General features: G+C 40.5%; 1 protein-coding gene across 5 annotated transcripts in view; it reads left to right on the top strand.

Annotated features, from left to right (window-relative positions):
- The window catches only part of Nbeal1 (neurobeachin like 1), a 204,009-nt gene that overhangs the window by 103,979 nt on the left and 80,448 nt on the right, over window positions 1-19,582 (top strand). For all 5 annotated transcript variants that reach the window (XR_005286474.1, XM_038338491.2, XM_038338490.2 and 2 more), the window contains 2 exons: window positions 7,199-7,738; window positions 11,743-11,918. Coding sequence is in view for 4 of the 5 variants with exons in the window: in XM_038338491.2 (XP_038194419.1) it covers window positions 7,199-7,738; window positions 11,743-11,918 (716 nt within the window). In the remaining variant the exon portion in view is untranslated. The remainder of the gene's footprint in view (window positions 1-7,198; window positions 7,739-11,742; window positions 11,919-19,582) is intronic.

Below are 19,582 nucleotides of genomic sequence, written 5' to 3'. Positions count from 1 at the left end.
TTCTTTTACATAAGTGGGAGCTTTTATATTAGGGGCATAGATATTCAGGATTGAGACTTCATTCTGATGGATTTTTCCTGTTATGAGTATAAAGTGTCCCTTTCCATCTCTTCTGATTGATTTTAGTTTGAAGTCAACTTTGTTGGAAATTAGTATGGCCACACCCGCTTGTTTCTTAGGGCCATTTGCTTGATAAACCTTTTCCCAACCCTTTACTCTGAGTAGATGTCTGTCTTTGTGGTTGAGGTGTGTTTCTTGTAAACAGCAAAATGTTGGATTCTGTTTTCGTATCCAGTCTCTTAGCCTGTGCCTTTTTATAGGTGAATTGAGTCCATTGATATTAAGTGATATTAATGACCAGTGGTTGTTAACTTCAGTCATTTTTAGTAGTAGAGTTTGTGTGTTTCCCTTCTTCTAGTTGTGCTGGTGAGGGGTCGCTAGATGCCTGAGTTATTGTGGGCGTTGTTGGACCCCTTGGTTTGTGATTTTCCTTCTATTACTTTCTGCAAGGCTGGATTTGTGGCTGCGTATTGTTTAAATCTGTTTTTGTCCTGGAATATCTTGTTTTCTCCATCAATGGTGAATGCAAGCTTTGCTGGGTATAATAGTCTAGGCTTGCATCCATATTCCCTAAGTGTCTGTAGCACATCTATCCAAGACCTTCTGGCTTTCATGGTTTCCATTGAGAAATCAGGTGTAATTCTGATAGGTTTCCCTTTATATGTTACTTGACCTTTTTCCTTTGCAGCTCTTAATATCTGTTCTTTATTCTGTATGTTTTGTGTTTTGGTTATTATATGGCGTGGGGATGCTTTCTTTTGATCCAGTCTATTTGGTGTTCTGTAGGCTTCTTGTACCTTCATAGGAACATCCTTCTTTAGGTTGGGGAAGTTTTCTTCTATAATTTTGTTGAATATGTTTTCTGGGCCTTTGAGTTGTAATTCTTCTCCTTCTTCTACCCCAATTATTCTTAGGTTTGGTCTTTTCATGGTGTCCCAGATTTCCTGAATGTTTTGTGTTAAGAATTTGTTAGATTTGTTTAGTTCTTTAATCTGTGAGTTTATTTCCTCTATAGTATCTTCAGAGTCCGAGATTCTTTCTTCCATCTCTTGTATTCGGTTGGAAATACTTGTCTCTGAAGTTTCTGTTTGTTTACTCAGAGTTTCCATTTCCAGTCGTCCCTCAGATTGTGTTTTCTTCAATACGTCCATTTCATTTATCAGGTCTTGTACTGTTTCCCTTACCTGTTTGATTGCTTTTTCTTGTTTTTCTTGTTTTTCTTGGGTATCTTTGAGAGATTTATTTATTTCGTCTACCTTTGTGTTTGTCATCTCCATTTCTTTATGGCAGTTTTTTACCTCCTGTTTAAGGTCCTCTATTATTTTCATAAAGTACTGTTTAATGTCGGTTTCTTCTATATCTTCTGGGGTAGGGTGTTCAATTCTTGTTGTTTCAGGATGTCTGGCTTGTGGTGATATCATGTTGCCTTTCATGTTGTTGGAGGAGCTCCTGCATTGGCGCCTGCCCATCTCTTCCTTCAAAAGGAGCGCGGAGGTGTTTGGTGTCCTAGACCAATAATTGCTGTGACTGAAACTGGTTGGATCTCCCCAGTGCCAGAGGAGGACCTATTCCTTGCGTCACAATCTGAAGAAGCCCACACTCCCTTGCAGGAATCCTCAGACCTGCCTGGAGGCCAGGGTCTGACTCCTCTGGGTGGATGGCCTTAGAACAGGAGCAGGACACCTGAGAACACTAGGGAAAGCTTGGGAGACACACAGGGAAGGGAGAAACCGACACAAGCCTGCAGAGGGAAGTGGGGGTAGGGGGTCTGTGCTCTCTTCCAGGGCAGGTTGCCCCAGGGTCCGCATTCACTCACCAGTTCAGATGGAATGTCAGGGCACAGGATCAGGGATTCCAGGCAGCCGAGGGTCGCAGCCCAGACAAAAGGGCCAAGGTGGGGGCAGGGCGGGATGGAATACCACACAGAGAACCTGGCAGCACAATCTGAAGGAGCCCGCACCCCTCCACAGGAATCCTCAGACCTGCCTGGAGGCCAGAGTCTGACCCCTTTGGGTGGATGGCCTTAGAACTGGAGCAGGACACCCCAAAGAATGATGGATCCTCTGTCAGACTGTCAGGTCCCCTTGCAGGCCAAGCAGCTCTCAGACAAAGGCCTACCTTGCCCTGGGCAGTCAAATGAAGGAGGGGACCTCCCACTGGCCTGGGTGCACTCAATTCCAGGTCCCCAGAGCCCAAACAGGCTGAGCTGTGGGATTTTGTGGCCCCAAAGACTGGAGGATGAGGCAGGGGGAGGGGGGGAGGATTCTGGGTGCAAGCTGGGAAGGGACAGGGAGAGAGAGGCGGTATCCGGGGAGAATAACCCCTGCAGGAAGAGCAGGAAGTGTGCTGGTGGCAGGGGGAGTTGTGGAGAGTAGGTGGTCCCTCTCCGGGCAGCTGCCGCGGTTTGGGCACTCACTCCTCACTCACCCCAAAGAATGATGGATCCTCCTGCAGACTGTCAGGTCCCCTTGCAGGCCAAGCAGCTCTGAGCTGGTTTATTTTTTTTATATTTAAAAATTTCCATCTCCTCCCCTCCTCCTCCCCCTTCCCTCCCCTCCTTCTCCCCCTTCCCTCCCCTCCCCTCCACCCATACCTCCCCTCCCTCCCTCTCAAGGCCAAGGAGCCATCAGGGTTCCCCACTCTATGCTAAGACCAAGGTCCTCCCAACTCCCCCCAGGTCCAGGAAGGTGATCGACCAAGCTGAGACGGCTCCCACAGAGCCCGTCCATGAAGAACAATCAGAGCCCAGAGCCATTGTCCTTTGCTTCTCAGTCAGCCCCCGCTGTTGGCCACACTCAGAGAGACGGGTTTGGTCGCATGATCCATCAGTCCCATTCCAACTGGAGTTGGTGATCTCCCATTAGTTCTGTCCCACCGTCTCCATGAGTGAACGCACCCCTCTCGTTCCTGACTTTCTCCCTCATGTTCTCGCTCCTTCTGCTCCTCATCAGGACCTTGGGAGCTCAGTCCGGTGCTCCAATGTGGGGCTCTGTCATTTTCTTCATCTGTCGTCAGGTGGAGGTTCTATGGTGATATGCAAGAAATTCATCAGTATGGCTATAGGAACTGGCCTTTTCAGGCTCCCTCTCCTCAGCTGCCCAAGGAACTAACTGGGGGCGTCTCCCTGGAAACCTGGGAACCCCTCTAGGGTCAAGTCTCTTGACAACCCTCAGGTAGCTCCTTAAATTAAGATATATGCTTCCCTGCTCTCATATCCACCCTTCCTATATCCCAAGCACCCCATTCCTCCGAGCTCCCCCCGCTCTCCCCTTCACACTTTTCTCTCCCCATCTTCCCTTGGCCCAGTCTTGCCCAACCCTCAAGTTCCCAATTTTGCCTGGCGATCGTGTCTACTTCCAATATCCAGGAGGATTACTATATCTTTTTTTGGGAGTTCACCTTCTTATTATCTTCTCAAGGATCCCAAATTTATAGGCTCGATGTCCTTTAATTATGGCTAGAAACCGAATATGAGTGAGTACATCCCATGTTCATCTTTATGGGTCTGGGTTACCTCACTCAGAATAGTGTTTTCTATTTCCATCCATTTGCCTGCAAAATTCAAGATGTCATTGTTTTTTACCGCTGAGTAGTATTCTAGCATGTATATATTCCACAGTTTCTTCATCCATTCTTCCACTGAAGGGCATCTAGGTTGTTTCCAGGATCTGGCTATTACAAATAATGCTGCTATGAACATAGATGAGCATATGCTTTTGTTGTATGATTGGGCATCTCTTGGGTAGATTTTATAAAGTATTAGAGTCATCTCTTTCAACTAATTAAAAGTTAAATGATAAAATTAAAGTTTTCATCCTTATTATTTTTTATTGATTTTTATTGAGTTCTATATTTTTCCTCTGTTCCCCTTCCTGCCACTTCCCTCCTCATGAACCCATCCCCGAAGTTCCCATGCTCCCAATTTACTCAGGAGATCTTGTGTTTTTTTACTTCCCATGTAGATTAGATCCATCTGTGTCTCCTTTAGGGTCCTCATAGTTGTCTAAGTTCTCTGTGATTGTGGTTTGTGGCCTGGTTTTCTTTGCTTTATGTTTAAAAACCACTTACGATTGAGTACATGTGATACTTGTCTGTCTGTGTCTAGAAAACATCTCAAAATGGTTTCTAGCTCTATCCATTTTCCTGCAAAATACAAGATGTCATTTTTTTCTGCTGTGTAATACTCCATTGTGTAAATGTACCACATTTTTCTTATCCATTCTTCCATCAAGGGACATTTTGGTTGTTTCCAGGTTCTGGCTATGACAAACAATACTGCTATGAACATGCTTGAGCACATGTTCTTGTGGCACCGTTGGGCATCCTTTGGATATATACCCAAAAGTGGTATTACTGGGTCTTGAGAAAGGTGGTTTCCAAATTTTCTGAGAAATCGCCATACTGACATCCAAAGGGGTTGTACCAGCTTGCATTAATGCCAGCAATGCAGAACTGTTCCTTTTACCCCACAACATTTCCAGCATAAATTGTCATCACAACCTCTATAACTCATAAACACTTTCGTAATGTAGCAAGATACAAGATTAACTCAAAAATATTAGTAGCCCTCCTGTATACAGATGATAAAAGGGCTGGAAAAAGAAATCAGAGAATCACCCTTCACAATAACCACAATAGCTTTAAATATCTCAGAGTAACTCTAAACAAACAAGTGGAAAACCTGTATGACAAGAACTTTAAATCTTTGAAGAAAGTAATTGAAGAAGTCACCAGATAGTGGAAAGATCTCCCATGTTCTTGAGTAGGTAGAATTAGCATAGTAAAAATGACAATCTGACCATAAGCAATCTACAGATTCAATGCAATGCCCATCAAAATCCCAGCAAAATTCTTCACAGATCTCAAAAGAACAGTACTCAACTTCATATGGAATAGAAAAGAAACAAAAACTCAGGATAGCCAAAACAGTCCTGTACAATGAAGGAACTACTGGAGACATCACAGTCCCTGACTTCAAACTCTACTACAGAGCTGCAGTACTGAAAACAGCCTGGTATTGGCATAAAATTAGACAAGAGGACCAGTGGAACTGAATCGAAAACCCAGATATCCACACATCCATGAACACCTGATTTTTGACAAAGAAGCAAAAAATATCAAATATGGAAAATAGCATATTTAACAAATGGTGCTGGCATAACTGGATAGCAACATAACTGGATAGATTTATATCTATCACCATGCATAAAACTCAAGTCCAAATGGATCAAAGACCTCAACATAAAGCCAGCCACACTGAACCTCAAAGAAGAAAAAGTGGGAGTACACTTGAACGTATTGGCACAGGAAACCACTTCCTAAATATAACTCCAGTAGCACAGATACTGAGAGAAACAATTAATAAATGGGACCTCCTGAAGTTGAAAAGCTTCTGTAAAGCAAAGGACATGGTAACCAAGACAAAACAGCAGCCTACAGAATGGGAAAAGATCTTCCCCAATGCCACATCAGACAGGTCTGATCTCCAAAATACACATAGAACACAAGAGATTTGTCATCAAAAGAACAAATAATCCAATAAAAAAAAATTGGAGGATAGACCTCTCCAGAGGTCTCTCTCAGAGAACTCTCAACAGAGGAATCTAATATGGCTGAAAGACACTTAAGAAAGTGCTCAATATCCTTAGCCTTCAGAGAAATGCAAATCAAACAAGCCTGAGATTGCATCTTACACCTGTAAGAATGGCCAAGGTAAAAAAACACTGATGACAACTTATGTCGCAGAGAGTATTGGGTAAAGGGAACACTCCCCCATTGTTGGTGGGAGTGCAAGTTGGAAGAGCTCCTTTGGATATCAAGGTTGCGATTTTTCAGAAAATTAGGAAACAACCTTCTTCAAGACCCAGCAATACCACTTTAGGGTATAAACCCAAAGGATGCTCAATTGTACCACAAAGACATGTGCTCAACTATGTTTATAACAGCATTGTTTGTTATAGGCAGAACATGGAAACAATCTAAATGCCTCTCGACTGAAGAATGGATAAGGGAAATGTGGTACATTTACACAATGGAGTACTACACAACACAGAAAAAAATCACATCTTGAAATTTGCAGACAAATCGATGGATCTAGAAAACATGACATTGAGTGAGGTAACCCAGACCCCGAAAGACAAATATCACATCTACTCACTCATAGGTGGTTTTTAAACATAAACCAAAGAAAACCAGCCTAGAAACCACAATCCCAGAGAATTTAAACAACAATGAGGACACTAAGGGAGACTTACAAAATCTAATCTACATGGGAAGTAGAAAAAGACAAAATCTCTGAGTGAATTGGGAGATGGGGACCATGGGAGAGAGTAAAAGGGGAGGGGAGAAAAAGGGAAGGGAGCAGAGAAAAATGTAAAGTTAAATAAAATCACTAAAAAAATAGTCTTATGTGCCCCAGCTCTACTATCTAAGCTTGTTACTGATACCTGTCTGTTACTCAATAATCCTTGCTTCAAAAATATAATAAGCTCATTAAAACTGATTTGATTAAGATAATGATTACTTTATTAAATTTTATATATGCTTTCAGCTTATACTTTATTTCAACAAATTAATCACATGGTTTTTGTGTTCTTGAGCCCATTTTTACTCTGTACAGAAGATCATTAGATTTATTAATACTACAATATCAAAGAGCTTCAAATATTTTATAATCTAGTAAGATCATAATCCTGGGCTGACAAGATAAATCACTCAATAACAGTAATTTCACAAGCATAAAGAAATGAATCCTCAGCACCCATGTAAAAAGGTGTATGTGTTCTTGTGTGTTTTCAACCCCAGCATTTTAGGATCTAGAGTCATAAGGTTGCTGAGTCTTGCTGGCCACTGCCCTAGCCCAGGTTCAGTGAGAGACCCTCCTACAAGGGAATGAGGTGGGAAGTGATAGAATAAAGCATTCAGTATCCTTCTTTTGTACTCCATGTGTAAGCGTATGTATCTGCACACTCACATATGCCACACACAGAGAACATAATTTGAAAGTTTATTCTTTTATTGTTTCTCAGTAAATTACTCTTATTAAAGTAATTGAAAAGAGATCTTTTCATAAAAATATTGTATACCTTTCGAAGAATTTTGTATTTTTTGTAATTTTTGTTTTGTGTTCTCTTTGCAGATATTACAGATTTTGCAGTCCCAACCAGATGCAGCATACCAGATAGCACAACAAGTGGGTTGGCAAGATACCTTTGTTAGACTTCTCTTAAAAGCAAACTTTGAAAATGTAAATTCTCTTCATAAACATGGAAAGGCTGTTTCATTGAAAGAAAATAAAAATATGTCAGCTGAAAAGCTAGATGATGAGAAAATGACATTACCTGATGTATCTTCAGATCATTGGAGTTTGGAAGACAGTCAGTCCCTGAACTCAAACACACCATTATTTCAAGAAGTAAACTCTGAAGTAGAATTATCTTTCAAGTCAGAAAATGAAGAAGAATTCTGGCATAGTAACACTTCCCATCTGAGTTTAGATCTCAGTGGAACTGACTCATGTGAACTGAGTGAGTGTGGAAGTCAAATGCCAGACAGTTCACCTAGTACACCATCCCCAGTGGAGTCTACTAAGTCGTTTTCTGTGCCGTCTGACAGAGAAAGGAGTTTCACAAATGAAATGGACTTCAGTGATGACTTTGCTTTCCTTGAAAGCCAAGAGGTAAATTTGCTTATCATTCCTTAATCAGTTTTAATTCTCATTAGATCTGGTCCTTTGGAGGATGTGAGCTGTTACTAATATTTCCATTCATAGTTTGTCTCATCTAAAATTTAGAAGGGCCATTGTCACAAGTCACTTGTAAATATCTTCCTTTTTTGTTTTGTTTTGTTGTGCCTGTATTTGTATGTATATGTATGGTAATAGGATTTGAGCATACAGATTTGCACATTAAGTTATCTTATTCTGTGTTTATGAATACTTTGCTTGTGTATATGTACAAGTACCATGTTTGTGCCTGGTGCCTGTGGAGGTCAAAAAGGACATTTAGTCAGGTGGTGTTGGCACAAACCTTTAATCCCAGCTTCGGGAGGCTGAGGCAAGTGAATCTCTGTAAATTCAAGACCAGCCTGTTGTATAAGAGCTGTTTGTTGGAGGAGGGGCTGCTATTTGTCTCGGCCGCCCAGCTAGCTTAGATCCGAAAATAATCACACAGAAACTATATTATTTAAATCACTGCTTGGACCATTAGCTCTTGCTTCTTATTTCCTAACTCTTATATTTTAATTTAACCCATCTTCATTAAATGTGTATCGCCACATTGCAGTGGCTTACCGGAAAAGCACGTCTGACTCTGACGGCTCCATGGAGGCTCTCTGACTCCATCTTTCTTTCTCCCAGCATTCATTCCAGTTCCTCCTGCCTAAGTTCTGCCCTGTCAACAGACCAAGGCAGTTTCTTTATTCGTTAATGGTAATCACAGCACACAGGGGACTCCCTCATCACCTCCCTTTTCTGTTTAAATAAAAAGGGAGGTTTTGACTTTAACATAGTAAAATTACATATAACAAAACAGTTATCAAGCAAGAATTACAGAAACAATATATCTATTTTATCTTTTATTATAACTAAGGAAAACTGTAAGTATAAATTCTTAATCTCCATCAAACACTCCAGAAGGATAAAATACTACCTAAGAAAACAGGAAGTACATTGTGATCAACTTCCAAAACTCTAGAAATGACAGAGACATCTCGCTGCTTGGACAGTCACCCAAAGTTCGGTACCATTGGGGCATCCATCTTCAGCCTACAGGCCCATAGTGTACAGCAGACTTTTTCATGAAGCAGGAAATTTCAAAGACAGTTCAGTCATTTCTATATACTGCAGAATGTTTTGCAGACACTTTCATGAAGCAAGGACCCCTAAGGATCATATCACCTTTAGGCAAGTTCAGCAGTCATTTCTCTGTGAGTCCTTCATGTCCAGTTAAACAGTTCAGGAAAGAGCAGTTTCTTGCCCAAATGGCTAACCAACTCTATGCCCACCTTCCTCTTGAAGTAGCTTGTGCTGCCAGGAGCAGATGTGTCTCATTGTTATAAAAATTCATAAGTTTTTTTTTTTTTGTTTTTTTTTTTGTTTGTTTTTTTTTTTTTTTTTTTTTTTTCGAGACAGAGTTTCTCTGTGGCTTTGGAGCCTGTCCTAGAACTAGCTCTTGTAGACCAGGCTGGTCTCGAACTCACAGAGATCCATCTGCCTCTGCCTCCCGAGTGCTGGGATTAAAGGCGTGCGCCACCACCGCCCGGCGAAAAGTCATAAGTTTTAAAATATTTTAAATGCCATATTCTGAAGGTCTCTGAAAGATTTGAAGAATACCTAAGTGAAATACATCTCTGTACATCTAGAAAATCTAACTAACATGACTACAAGCTTTACTATTATATATGACTCTACCCATATTTCTTAATCATATATTACATTTTTAAAAGAACTACACAATCACAATACCTTAATGAAGAGCATAAATATACATAACAAAATTGATCTTAAATTTGTACCAATAAACCAAGATACATACCAATATAAATTATTCATATCTATAGCATATCCTCCTTTAAATGCAAAGAAACAATTATAAACAATATTTAGGAATATGGGTGTAGATCTGTCCATACTGCTTCCTGCATTTTGGGGGTGCTGTTAATCAGGTCTTTCATGGTGTATCCTATATGCTAGGTTAATCTCAGTCAGCAGTTGGGTGAACTAATTTTTTGAGCTTGTTCACAGCAACCTTTCAGTGAGTGGGTCATGCTCTATCAAACCACACCAGTCTGGAAACAATGCACAGGTTCTTATCCTCTGTGGAAACAAGAGAAGAACCTCTTTTTCAAAGCAACATATCCTTAGACCCAAATTGGAAGTCATGATACCTTTATAATATACATGCTAATTTCCTTAGCAGCCTATACAGTGAAATCTCTCTCTATACCTAGCTCATTCACAATCAGAAAATTCAAAGATAACACAATAATATACATATATAATCCAGACTCTGGATTTTCCATTTTTACGTGGCTTATTTTTCTTTACTCCTTTTTAATCCATGCCTATCTGTACTGTTTCTTTAAAGCCTTTTTTAAAAAACAAGTTTACTTTTCCAACTTTCTGTACTCTTTTTGTTCTTTCTCTGAAGTTTACATACATTTATCCAGCACTGTGACTCATCTGGATTTGTGTTTATTGCATATCTGTAATTCTTTACTGTCCAGGAGCACTTTTAAAAATGCTAAGTGCTTCTTAAAACTTAAGGTGCACCAGTACTAAGGTTTATATAGTACTAACTGCTTGCCCACCCAGTCTAAAACTTAAGCTGTGCCATTACTATGAAATATACAGTATGCCTGCTTGCTCTGCACAGTCCAGCATAGTGGAGTTGTTTGCTGGCTCTGAGAGCCATGCCAACAGTCCCATTCTTAGGCACACAACTGGTTCATGTTGCCGTTAAGTAAGCTGCAGCAGTCTGCTCACAAACCCCATCTAAATACTTGGTTTCCTGAAAGAGCCAGAAGTTGCGCTGGCAGCTCATCCCAGAAAGCCTGCATTTCAAAATGGTGCGGCTTTTTTCCTCTGCTGTTGCTGCTGAGTGAGGAAAACCTCTCATAATGGAGCTGTTTCGTGCCGCCAGCAAACAACAAGAAACTGTGTTAAACTTTGTATTTTTGTGTCTCGAATTCCTTTTCAAACTCTCTTAGGTTTTAAGTGGATTTAGCTGGCCACTTGGGCACCAGTCTGTTGGAGGAGGAACCTCTTGTTTGTCTCAGCCACCCAGCTAGCTTAGATCCGATATAATCAAACAGAAACTGTATTATTTAAATTACTGCTTGGCCCATTAGCTCTGGCTTCTTATTGGCTCTTATATTTTAATTTAACCTGTCTCCATTAATCTGTGTATTGCCATGTGGCAGTGGCTTACCAGCAAAGTTTTAGCCTGTCTGATTCTGGCGGTTCCGTGGCATTTCTCTGACTCTGCCCTTTTTCCTTCCAGCATTCAGTCCAGTCCTCCCCACCTACCTAAATTCTGCCCTATCTACAGGCCAAGTCAGTTTCTCTATTCATTAATGGTAATCACAGCAACACAGAAGAGACTCCCACATCAGCTATTTCTAGGACAGCTAGGGCTGTTACACAGAGAACTCCTGTCCTGAACCCCCCCACACACACACACACAAAGGGATTGAATATCCTGGAATTCAAATTATGAATTGTTGTAAGCCACCATTTGGGTGCCTGAATTGAACCACTTTGACCAGTAACCACTTAGCCATCGTTCTAGCTCCCCATCCCTCTCTTTAGAACAGAGCCTGCATCTGACACATTTTGTGTCTTCAGGCAATAAAGGCATGTTAAAAAGGGACAGGGAAGGGACCTCAGCAGTTAAGAGCACTTGATGTGCTTCCAGAAGACCTGAGTTCCATTCCCAGAACTCTCATCAGAAAGCTCACAACTATATGTAACTCTAACTCCAGGGATCTGACAGCTTTGGCTTCCTTAGGCACCTGCACTTATGTGCCCATACGCACATTCAGAAACATACCTACACATAATTAAAAACCATGAAAAAAATGCTAAAAATAACTTAGGTAAATAATAACTATATATAGATGGCTCTGTTATGCTTTTTAATATTTCCTAACTCTAATAATTTAGTATTACTTAATGTTTTATAGGAATGTGAAGAGGAGCTTCTTCAGTTGGTTACAAATATTTTGAATTACATCATGTGTAAAGGACTAGAAAAGTCTGATGAAGACACTTGGATTGAAAGAGGACAAGTGTTTTCAGCATTAACTAAACCAGGAATATCAAGTGAACTACTTCGACCATCAGATGAAGTAAAACTAACGTAAGTATTCATTTAGTGATTTTTGCGAACCCCTCTGTAGAATGGAGTGGAAGTCTAAAATTAAATACTGATTCCTTAATTCAGTATATAATCGAGGCAGAGAGAAGAAAGAATCTATTTAATATTTTTCTTCCTTGGTTTTACTGTTCTAGTAGAATGTAGAAAAAAGTACAAATTCTACTTGCAGGAGATTTAAATATATTTAAAGTTAAGTGCTTTCAAGAGTAGTACATATGGGTCATATGGTGGTTTTATATTTAGTAACCATATTGATTTCCATATTTGCAGTAGAAATTTACTTTTTTATCAGCAGTGTAGGCAGGTTCCTCTTTCCCTACATCCTCACCAACATTTCTTGTCATTTGTTCTCTTGATATTCATGCTGAGTCTCGGATGAGAAGGAATCTGAAAGAAGTTTTACTTTGTGTTTTCCTGAATTTTTTATTTTTCTATTGATTTTATTGAGGTTTACATTTTTCTCGGCTCCCTTCCTTTAACTTCATCTCCCCTCTCCTCCAACCGTCTCCCATGGTCCCCATGCTCCCAGTTCACTCAGGAGATCTTGTCTTTTTCTACTTCCCATGTAGAATAGATCCAAGTATACCTGTGTTAGGGTTCTCATTGTTGTCTAGGTTCTATGGGATTGTGAATTACAGGCTGGTTTTCTTTGGTTTATGTCTAAAAGCAACTTATGCGTGAGTACATATGATATTTGTTAGTGGTATTGCTGGGTCTTGAAGAAGGTTTCCTAATTTTCTGAGACATCGCAACCCTGATCCATTTGGACTTGATGATAGATATGGATTTATTTTCATTCTTCTATATATTGCCATCCAGTTATGCCAGCACCATTTGTTAAATATGCTTTCTTTTTTTCATTTGATATTTTTTGCTTCTTTGTCAAAAATCAGGTGTTCAAAGGTGTGTGGATATCTGGGTCGTCGATTCGGTTCCATTGGTCCTCCTGTCTTTTTTTATGCCAATACCATGCTGTTTTCAGTACTGCAGCTCTGTAATAGAGTTTGAAGTCAGGGATTGTGATGTCTCCAGTAGTTTCTTTATTTTTTTATTTTATTTTATATTTTATTTAGTAAGATTTTTGCCTCCTCCCCGCCTCCCATTTACCCCCTCCCTCCTCCACTCTCCCTCCCTCTCCTATCCAGAGAGCAGTAAGGGTTCCCTGCCCTATGGGAAGTCCAAGTTCCTAACCCCTCCATCCAGGTCTAGGAAGGTGAGCATCCAAACAGGCCAGGCCCCCGCCCCCCCAAAGCCAATATGTGTAGTAGGGTCCAAATCCCGTGTCATTGTCCTTGGCTTCTCAGCAGTCCTCATTGTCTGCCATGTTCACGGAGACCAGTTTTATCTCATGCTTTTTCAGTCCCAGTCCAGCTGGGCTTGGTAAGCTCCGAATAGATCAGCCCCACCATATCAGTAGGTGGGAGCACTCCTTGCAGTCCAGGCTTCCTTGCTCATGTTTTCCCTCCTTCTGCTCCTCATTTGGACCTTGGGCGCACAGTTCAGTGCACCAATGTGTGGCTCTGTCTTTATCTCCATCCATCGCCAGATGAAGATTCCCTCATGGTCCTGACTTTCTTTCTCATGTTCTCCCTCCTTCTGCTCCTCGTCAGGACCTTGGGAACTCAGTCCGGTGCTCCAGTGTGGGGCTCTGTCTCTATCTCCATCCATCGCCAGATGAGGGTTCTATGGAGATATGCAAGATAATCATCAGTATGGCTATAGGATCTGGCCTTTTCCTACTCCCTCTCCTCAGCTGCCCATGGAACTAGCTGGGGGCATCTCACTGGATACCTGGGAACCCCTCTAGAGTCAAGTCTCTTAATAATTCTAAGATGGCTCCCTTAATTAGGATATACGCTTCCCTGCTCCCATATCCACCCTTCCTATATCCCAAGCATCCCATTCCCCCAAGCTCTCCCTATCCTCCCCTTCACGCTTTGCTCTCCCCATCTCCCCTTGTCCCCAACCCACCCCACCCCCAAGTTCCCAATTTTTGCCCAGCAAACTTGTCTGCTTCCAATATCCAGGAGGATAACTATATGTTTTTCTTTGGTTTCACCTTCTTATTGTCTTCTTAAGGATCACGAATTATAGGCTCGATGTCCTTTATTTATGGCTAAAAACCAATTATGAGTGAGTACATCCCATGTTCATCTTTTTGGGTCTGGGTTACTTCACTCAGAATGGTGTTTTCTATTTCCATCCATTTGCATGCAAAATTCAAGATGTCATTGTTTTTTATCGCCGAGTAGTACTCTAATATGTATATATTCCACACTTTCTTCATCCATTCTTCCACTGAAGGGCATCTAGGTTGTTTCCAGGTTCTGGCTATTACAAATAATGCTGCTATAAACATAGTTGAACAAATGTTTTTGTAGTATGATTGGGCATCTCTTGGATATATTCCTAAGAGTTGAATTGCTGGGTCCTGGAGTAGGTTGATCCCGAATTTTCTGAGAAACCGCCACACTGCTTTCCAAAGTGGTTTCACAAGTGTGCATTCCCACCAGCAATGGATGAGTGTACCCCTTGCCCCACAACCTCTCCAGCAAAGGCTATCATTGGTGTTTTTGATTTTAGCCAATCTGACAGGTGTAAGATGGTATCTCAAAGTTGTTTTGATTTGCATTTCCCTGATAGCTAAGGAGGTTGAGCATGACCTTATGTGTCTTTTGGCCATTTGGATTTCTTCTGTTGAGAAATCTCTGTTCAGTTCAGAGCACCATTTTTTAAATGGGTTAATTAGCATTTTGAAGTCTTGTCTCTTGAGTTCCTTATATATTTTAGAGATCAGACCCTTGTCAGTTGCAGGGTTGGTGAAGATCTTTTCCCAGTCAGTAGGCTGCCTTTGTGTCTTAGTGACAGTGTCCTTTGCTTTACAGAAGGTGCTCAGCTTCAGGAGGTCCCATTTATTCAATGTTGCCCTTAATGTCTGTGCTGCTGGGGCTATACGTAGGAAGCGGGCTCCTGTGCCCAAATGTTGTAGAGTACTTCCTACTTTCTCCTCTAACAGGTTCTGTTTTCAGATTGATATTGAGGTCTTTAATTCATTTGGACTTGAGATTTGTGCATGGTGATAGATATGGATCTACTTTCATTCTTCTACAGGTTGACATCCAGTTATGCCAGCACCATTTGTTGAAGATGCCCTCTTTCTTCCATTGTGTACTTTTGGCTCCCTTATAAAAAATCAGGTGTTCATAGGTTTGTGGGTTGAGATCCGGGTCTTCTATTCGATTCCATTGGTCGACTTCTCTGTTTTTATGCCAATACCAAGCTGTTTTCAATACTGTAGCTCTGTAATAGAGTTTGAAGTCAGGGACGGTAATGCCTCCAGAAGTTCCTTTATTGTATAAGATTGTATTGGCTATCCTGGGTTTCTTGTTTTTCCATATAAAGTTGATTATTGTCCTCTCAAGGTCTGTGAAGAATTTTGTTGGGACCTTGATGGAGATTGCATTGAATCTATAGATTGCTTTTGGTAGAATTGCCATTTTTACTATGTTAATCCTCCCAATCCACGAGCAAGGGAGATCCTTCCACTTTCTGGTATCCTCTACAATTTCTTTCTTCAGAGAATTAAAGTTCTTGTCAAATAGATCCTTCACTTCCTTGGTTAGAGTTACCCCAAGATATTTTATGCTATTTGTGGCTATCGTGAAAGGTGATACTTCTCTGATTTCCCTCTCTGCTTCCTTATCCTTTGTGTATAGAAGGGCAACTGATTTTTTGGAGTTGATCTTGTATCCTGCCACGTTACTGAAGGAGTTTATCAGCTGTAGGAGTTCTTTGGTGGAGTTTTTGGGGTCGCTTATGTACACTATCATATCATCTGCAAATAACGAAAGTTTAACTTCTTCCTTTCCAATTTGAATCCCCTTGATCCCCTTATGTTGTCTTATTGCTATTGCTAGAAAAGAAACTCAAGCACCATATTGAAGAGATAAGGAGAGAGTGGACAGCCTTGTCGTGTTCCTGAATTTAGTGGGATGGCCTTGAGTTTCTCTCCATTTAATTTGATGTTAGCTATCGGCTTACTGTAAATAGCCTTTATTATATTTAGGAATGACCCTTGTATCCCTAATCTTTCCAAGACCTTTATCATAAAGGAGTGTTGAATTTTGTCAAATGCTTTTTCAGCATCTAATGAGATGATCATATGGTTTTTTTCCTTCAGTTTATTTATATGATGTATTACATTGATAGATTTTCATATGTTGAACCAGCCCTGCATCTCTGGGATGAAGCCTACTTGATCGAAGTGGATAATTTTTCTAATGTGTTCTTGGATTCAGTTTGCCAGTATTTTATTGAGAATTTTTGCATCAGTGTTCATGAGTGAGATTGGCCTGTAATTCTCTTTCTTGGTTGAGTCTTTGTGTGGTTTAGGTATCAGGGTTACTGTAGCCTCATAAAAGGAATTTGGCAATGACAGTTCTGTTTCTATATTATGAAATACCTTAAGGATTATAGGTATTAGGTCTTCTTGGAAGTCCTGGTAGAATTCTGCATTGAAACCATCTGGTCCTGGGCTCTATTTGGTAGGGAGGTTTCTGATAACAGTTTCTAAGGCTTCGCGACTAACAGGACTATTTAGATTGTTCACCTGGTCCTGGTTTAACTTTGGCATGTGGTACTTATCTAAAAAAGTGTCCATTTCTTTTACATTTTCCAATTTTGTGGCATACAGGCTTTTGTAGTAAGATCTAATGATTCTCTGAATTTCCTCTGTGTCTGTGGTTATGTCCCCCTTTTCATTTCTGATCTTATTAATTTGCTTGTTCTCTCTCTGCCGTTTGATTAATTTGGCTAGGGGTTTGTCAATCTTGTTGATTTTCTCAAAGAACCAGCTTTTTGTTTCATTGATTCTTTGGATTGTTTTCTGTGTTTCTATTTTGTTGATTTCTGCCCTCAGTTTGATTATTTCCAGTCTTCTACTCCTCCTAGTTGAATCTGCTTCTTTTTTTCTAGAGTTTTCAGGTGTGCTGTTAAGTCTCCAATGAGTGCTTTCTCCATTTTCTTTAAGTGGGCACTTAGTGCTATGAACTTTCCTCTTAGCACTGCTTTCATAGTGTCCCATAGGTTTGAGTATGTTGTGTTTTTGTTTTCATTGAATTCAACAAAGACTTTAATTTCTTTCTTTATTTCTTCCTTGACCCAGCTGTGGTTCAGTAGTTGACTGTTCAGTTTCCATGAGTTTGTAGGCTTTCTGGGGGTAGCATTGTTGTTGAATTCTAATTTTAATCCATGGTGATCCGATAAGACACAGGTGGTTACTAATATTTTTTTGTAACTGGGGAAGTTTGCTTTGTTACCGAGTATATGGTCAATTTTCGAAAAGGTTCCGTGAGCCGCAGAGAAGAAGGTATATTCTTTCCTATTTGGGTGGAATGTTCTATAGATGTCTGTTAAGTCCATTTGGTTCATTACCTCCATTAAGTCTGTTAATTCTCTGTTAGGTTTCTGTCTGATTGACCTGTCCATTGGTGAGAGAGGAGTGTTGAAGTCTCCAACTATTAGTGTGTGTGGTTTTATGGCTGCCTTGAGTTCTAGTAATTTTTCTTTTACAGAAGTGGGTGCTTTTATATTAGGGGCATAGATATTTAGGATTGAGACTTCATTCTGATGAATTTTTCCTGTTATGAGTATAAAGTGTCCCTTTCCATCTCTTCTGATTGATTTTAGTTTGAAGTCAACTTTGTTAGAAATTAGTATTTCCACACCCACTTGTTTCTTAGGGCCATTAGCTTGATAAACCTTTTCCCAACCCTTTACACTGAGTAGATGTCTGTCTTTGTGGTTGAGGTGTGTTTCTTGTAAACAGCAGAATGTTGGATCCTGTTTTCGTATCCAATCTCTTAGCCTGTGCCTTTTTATAGGTGAATTGAGTCCATTGATATTTAGTGATATTAATGACCAGTGGTTGTTAACTCCTGTCATTTTTTTTTTCTGGTAGTAGAGTTTGTGTGTTACCCTTCTTTGAGTTGTGCTGGTGATATGTCGCTAGATGTCTGAGTTATTGTGGACATTGTTGGACTTCTATTACTTTCTGCAAGGCTGGATTTGTGGCTACATATTGTTTAAATCTGTTTTTGTCCTGGAATATCTTGTTTTCTCCATCGATGGTGAATGCAAGCTTTGCTGGGTATAATAGTCTAGGCTTGCATCCATGTTCCCTTAGTATCTGTAGCACATCTATCCAAGACCTTCTGGCTTTCATGGTTTCCATTGAGAAGTCAGGTGTAATTCTGCTAGGTTTCCCTTTATATGTTACTTGACCTTTTTCCTTTGCAGCTCTTAATATCTGTTCTTTATTCTGTATGTTTTGTGTTTTGGTTATTATATGGCGTGGGGATGCTTTCTTTTGATCCAGTCTATTTGGTGTTCTGTAGGCTTCTTGTAACTTGATAGGAACATCCTTCTTTAGGTTGGGGAAGTTTTCTTCTATAATTTTGTTGAATATATTTTCTGGGCCTTCGAGTTGTAATTCTTCTCCTTCTTCTACCCCAATAATAATTTAGGTTTGGTCTTTTCATGGTGTCCCAGATTTCCTGGATGTTTTGTGTTAAGAAGTTGTTGGATTTGTTTTGTTCTTTAAGCTGTGAGTTTATTTCTTCTATAGTATCTTCAGAGTCCGAGATTCTTTCTTCCATCTCTTGTATTCGGTTGGAAATACTTGTCTCTGAACTTTCTGTTCGTTTACTCAGAATTTCCATTTCCAGTCTTCCCTCGGATTGTGTTTTCTTCATTACTTCTATTTCATTTTTCAGGTCTTGTACTGTTTTCCTTACCTGTTTGATTGCTTTTTCTTGTTTTTCTTGGGTATCTTTGAGAGATTTATTTATTTTGTCTACCTTTTTGTTTGTCATCTCTATATCTTTATGGCAGTTTTTTACCTCCTGTTTAAGGTCCTCTATTATTATCGTAAAGTACTGTTAAAGGTTGGTTTCTTCTATATCTTCTGGAGTAGGGTGTTCAATTCTTGTTGTTTCGGGATGTCTGGATTCTGGTGATGTCATATTGCCTTTCATGTTGTTGGAGGAGTTCTTGCATTGGCGCCTGCCCATCTCTTCCTTCAAATGGAGCCGGGAGGTCCTTGGTGTCTTAGACCAATCTTTGCTGTGACTGAATCTGGTTGGATCTCCTCAGTGCCGGAGCAGGAGCTATTCCTTGCCTCACAATCGGAAGGAGCCCGCACTCCCTTTGCAGGAATCCTCAGACCTGCTTGGAGGCTAGACTCTCACCCCTTTGGGTGGATGGCCTTAGTACAGGAGCAGGACACTTGAATACACTAGGGAAGGCTTGGGAGATGCAGTGTCGTGAGAACCAAAGACAAGCCTACAGCAGGAGCTGGGGGAGGGGGTCTGTGCTCTCTTCCAGGGTAGGTTGCCCCAGGGTCACACACACTCACCAGTCCAGATGGAACTCCACTGCACCGGATCAGGGACAGTAGTTTCTTTATTTTACAGGACTGTTTTGGCTATCCTGAGTTTTTGTTGTTTTTTTTTTTCCTTTTCCATATGAAGTTGAGTAACATTCTTTTGAGGTCTGTGAAGAATTTTGCTAGGATTTTGATGGGCATTGCATTGAATCTGTAGATTGCTTATGGTCAGATTGTCATTTTTACTATGCTAATTCTACCT

The sequence above is a fragment of the Arvicola amphibius genome, chromosome 8 (genome assembly GCF_903992535.2).
Source record: "Arvicola amphibius chromosome 8, mArvAmp1.2, whole genome shotgun sequence".
Lineage (NCBI taxonomy): Eukaryota > Metazoa > Chordata > Mammalia > Rodentia > Cricetidae > Arvicola > Arvicola amphibius.
This window is presented reverse-complemented; position numbering and strand designations above follow the sequence as displayed.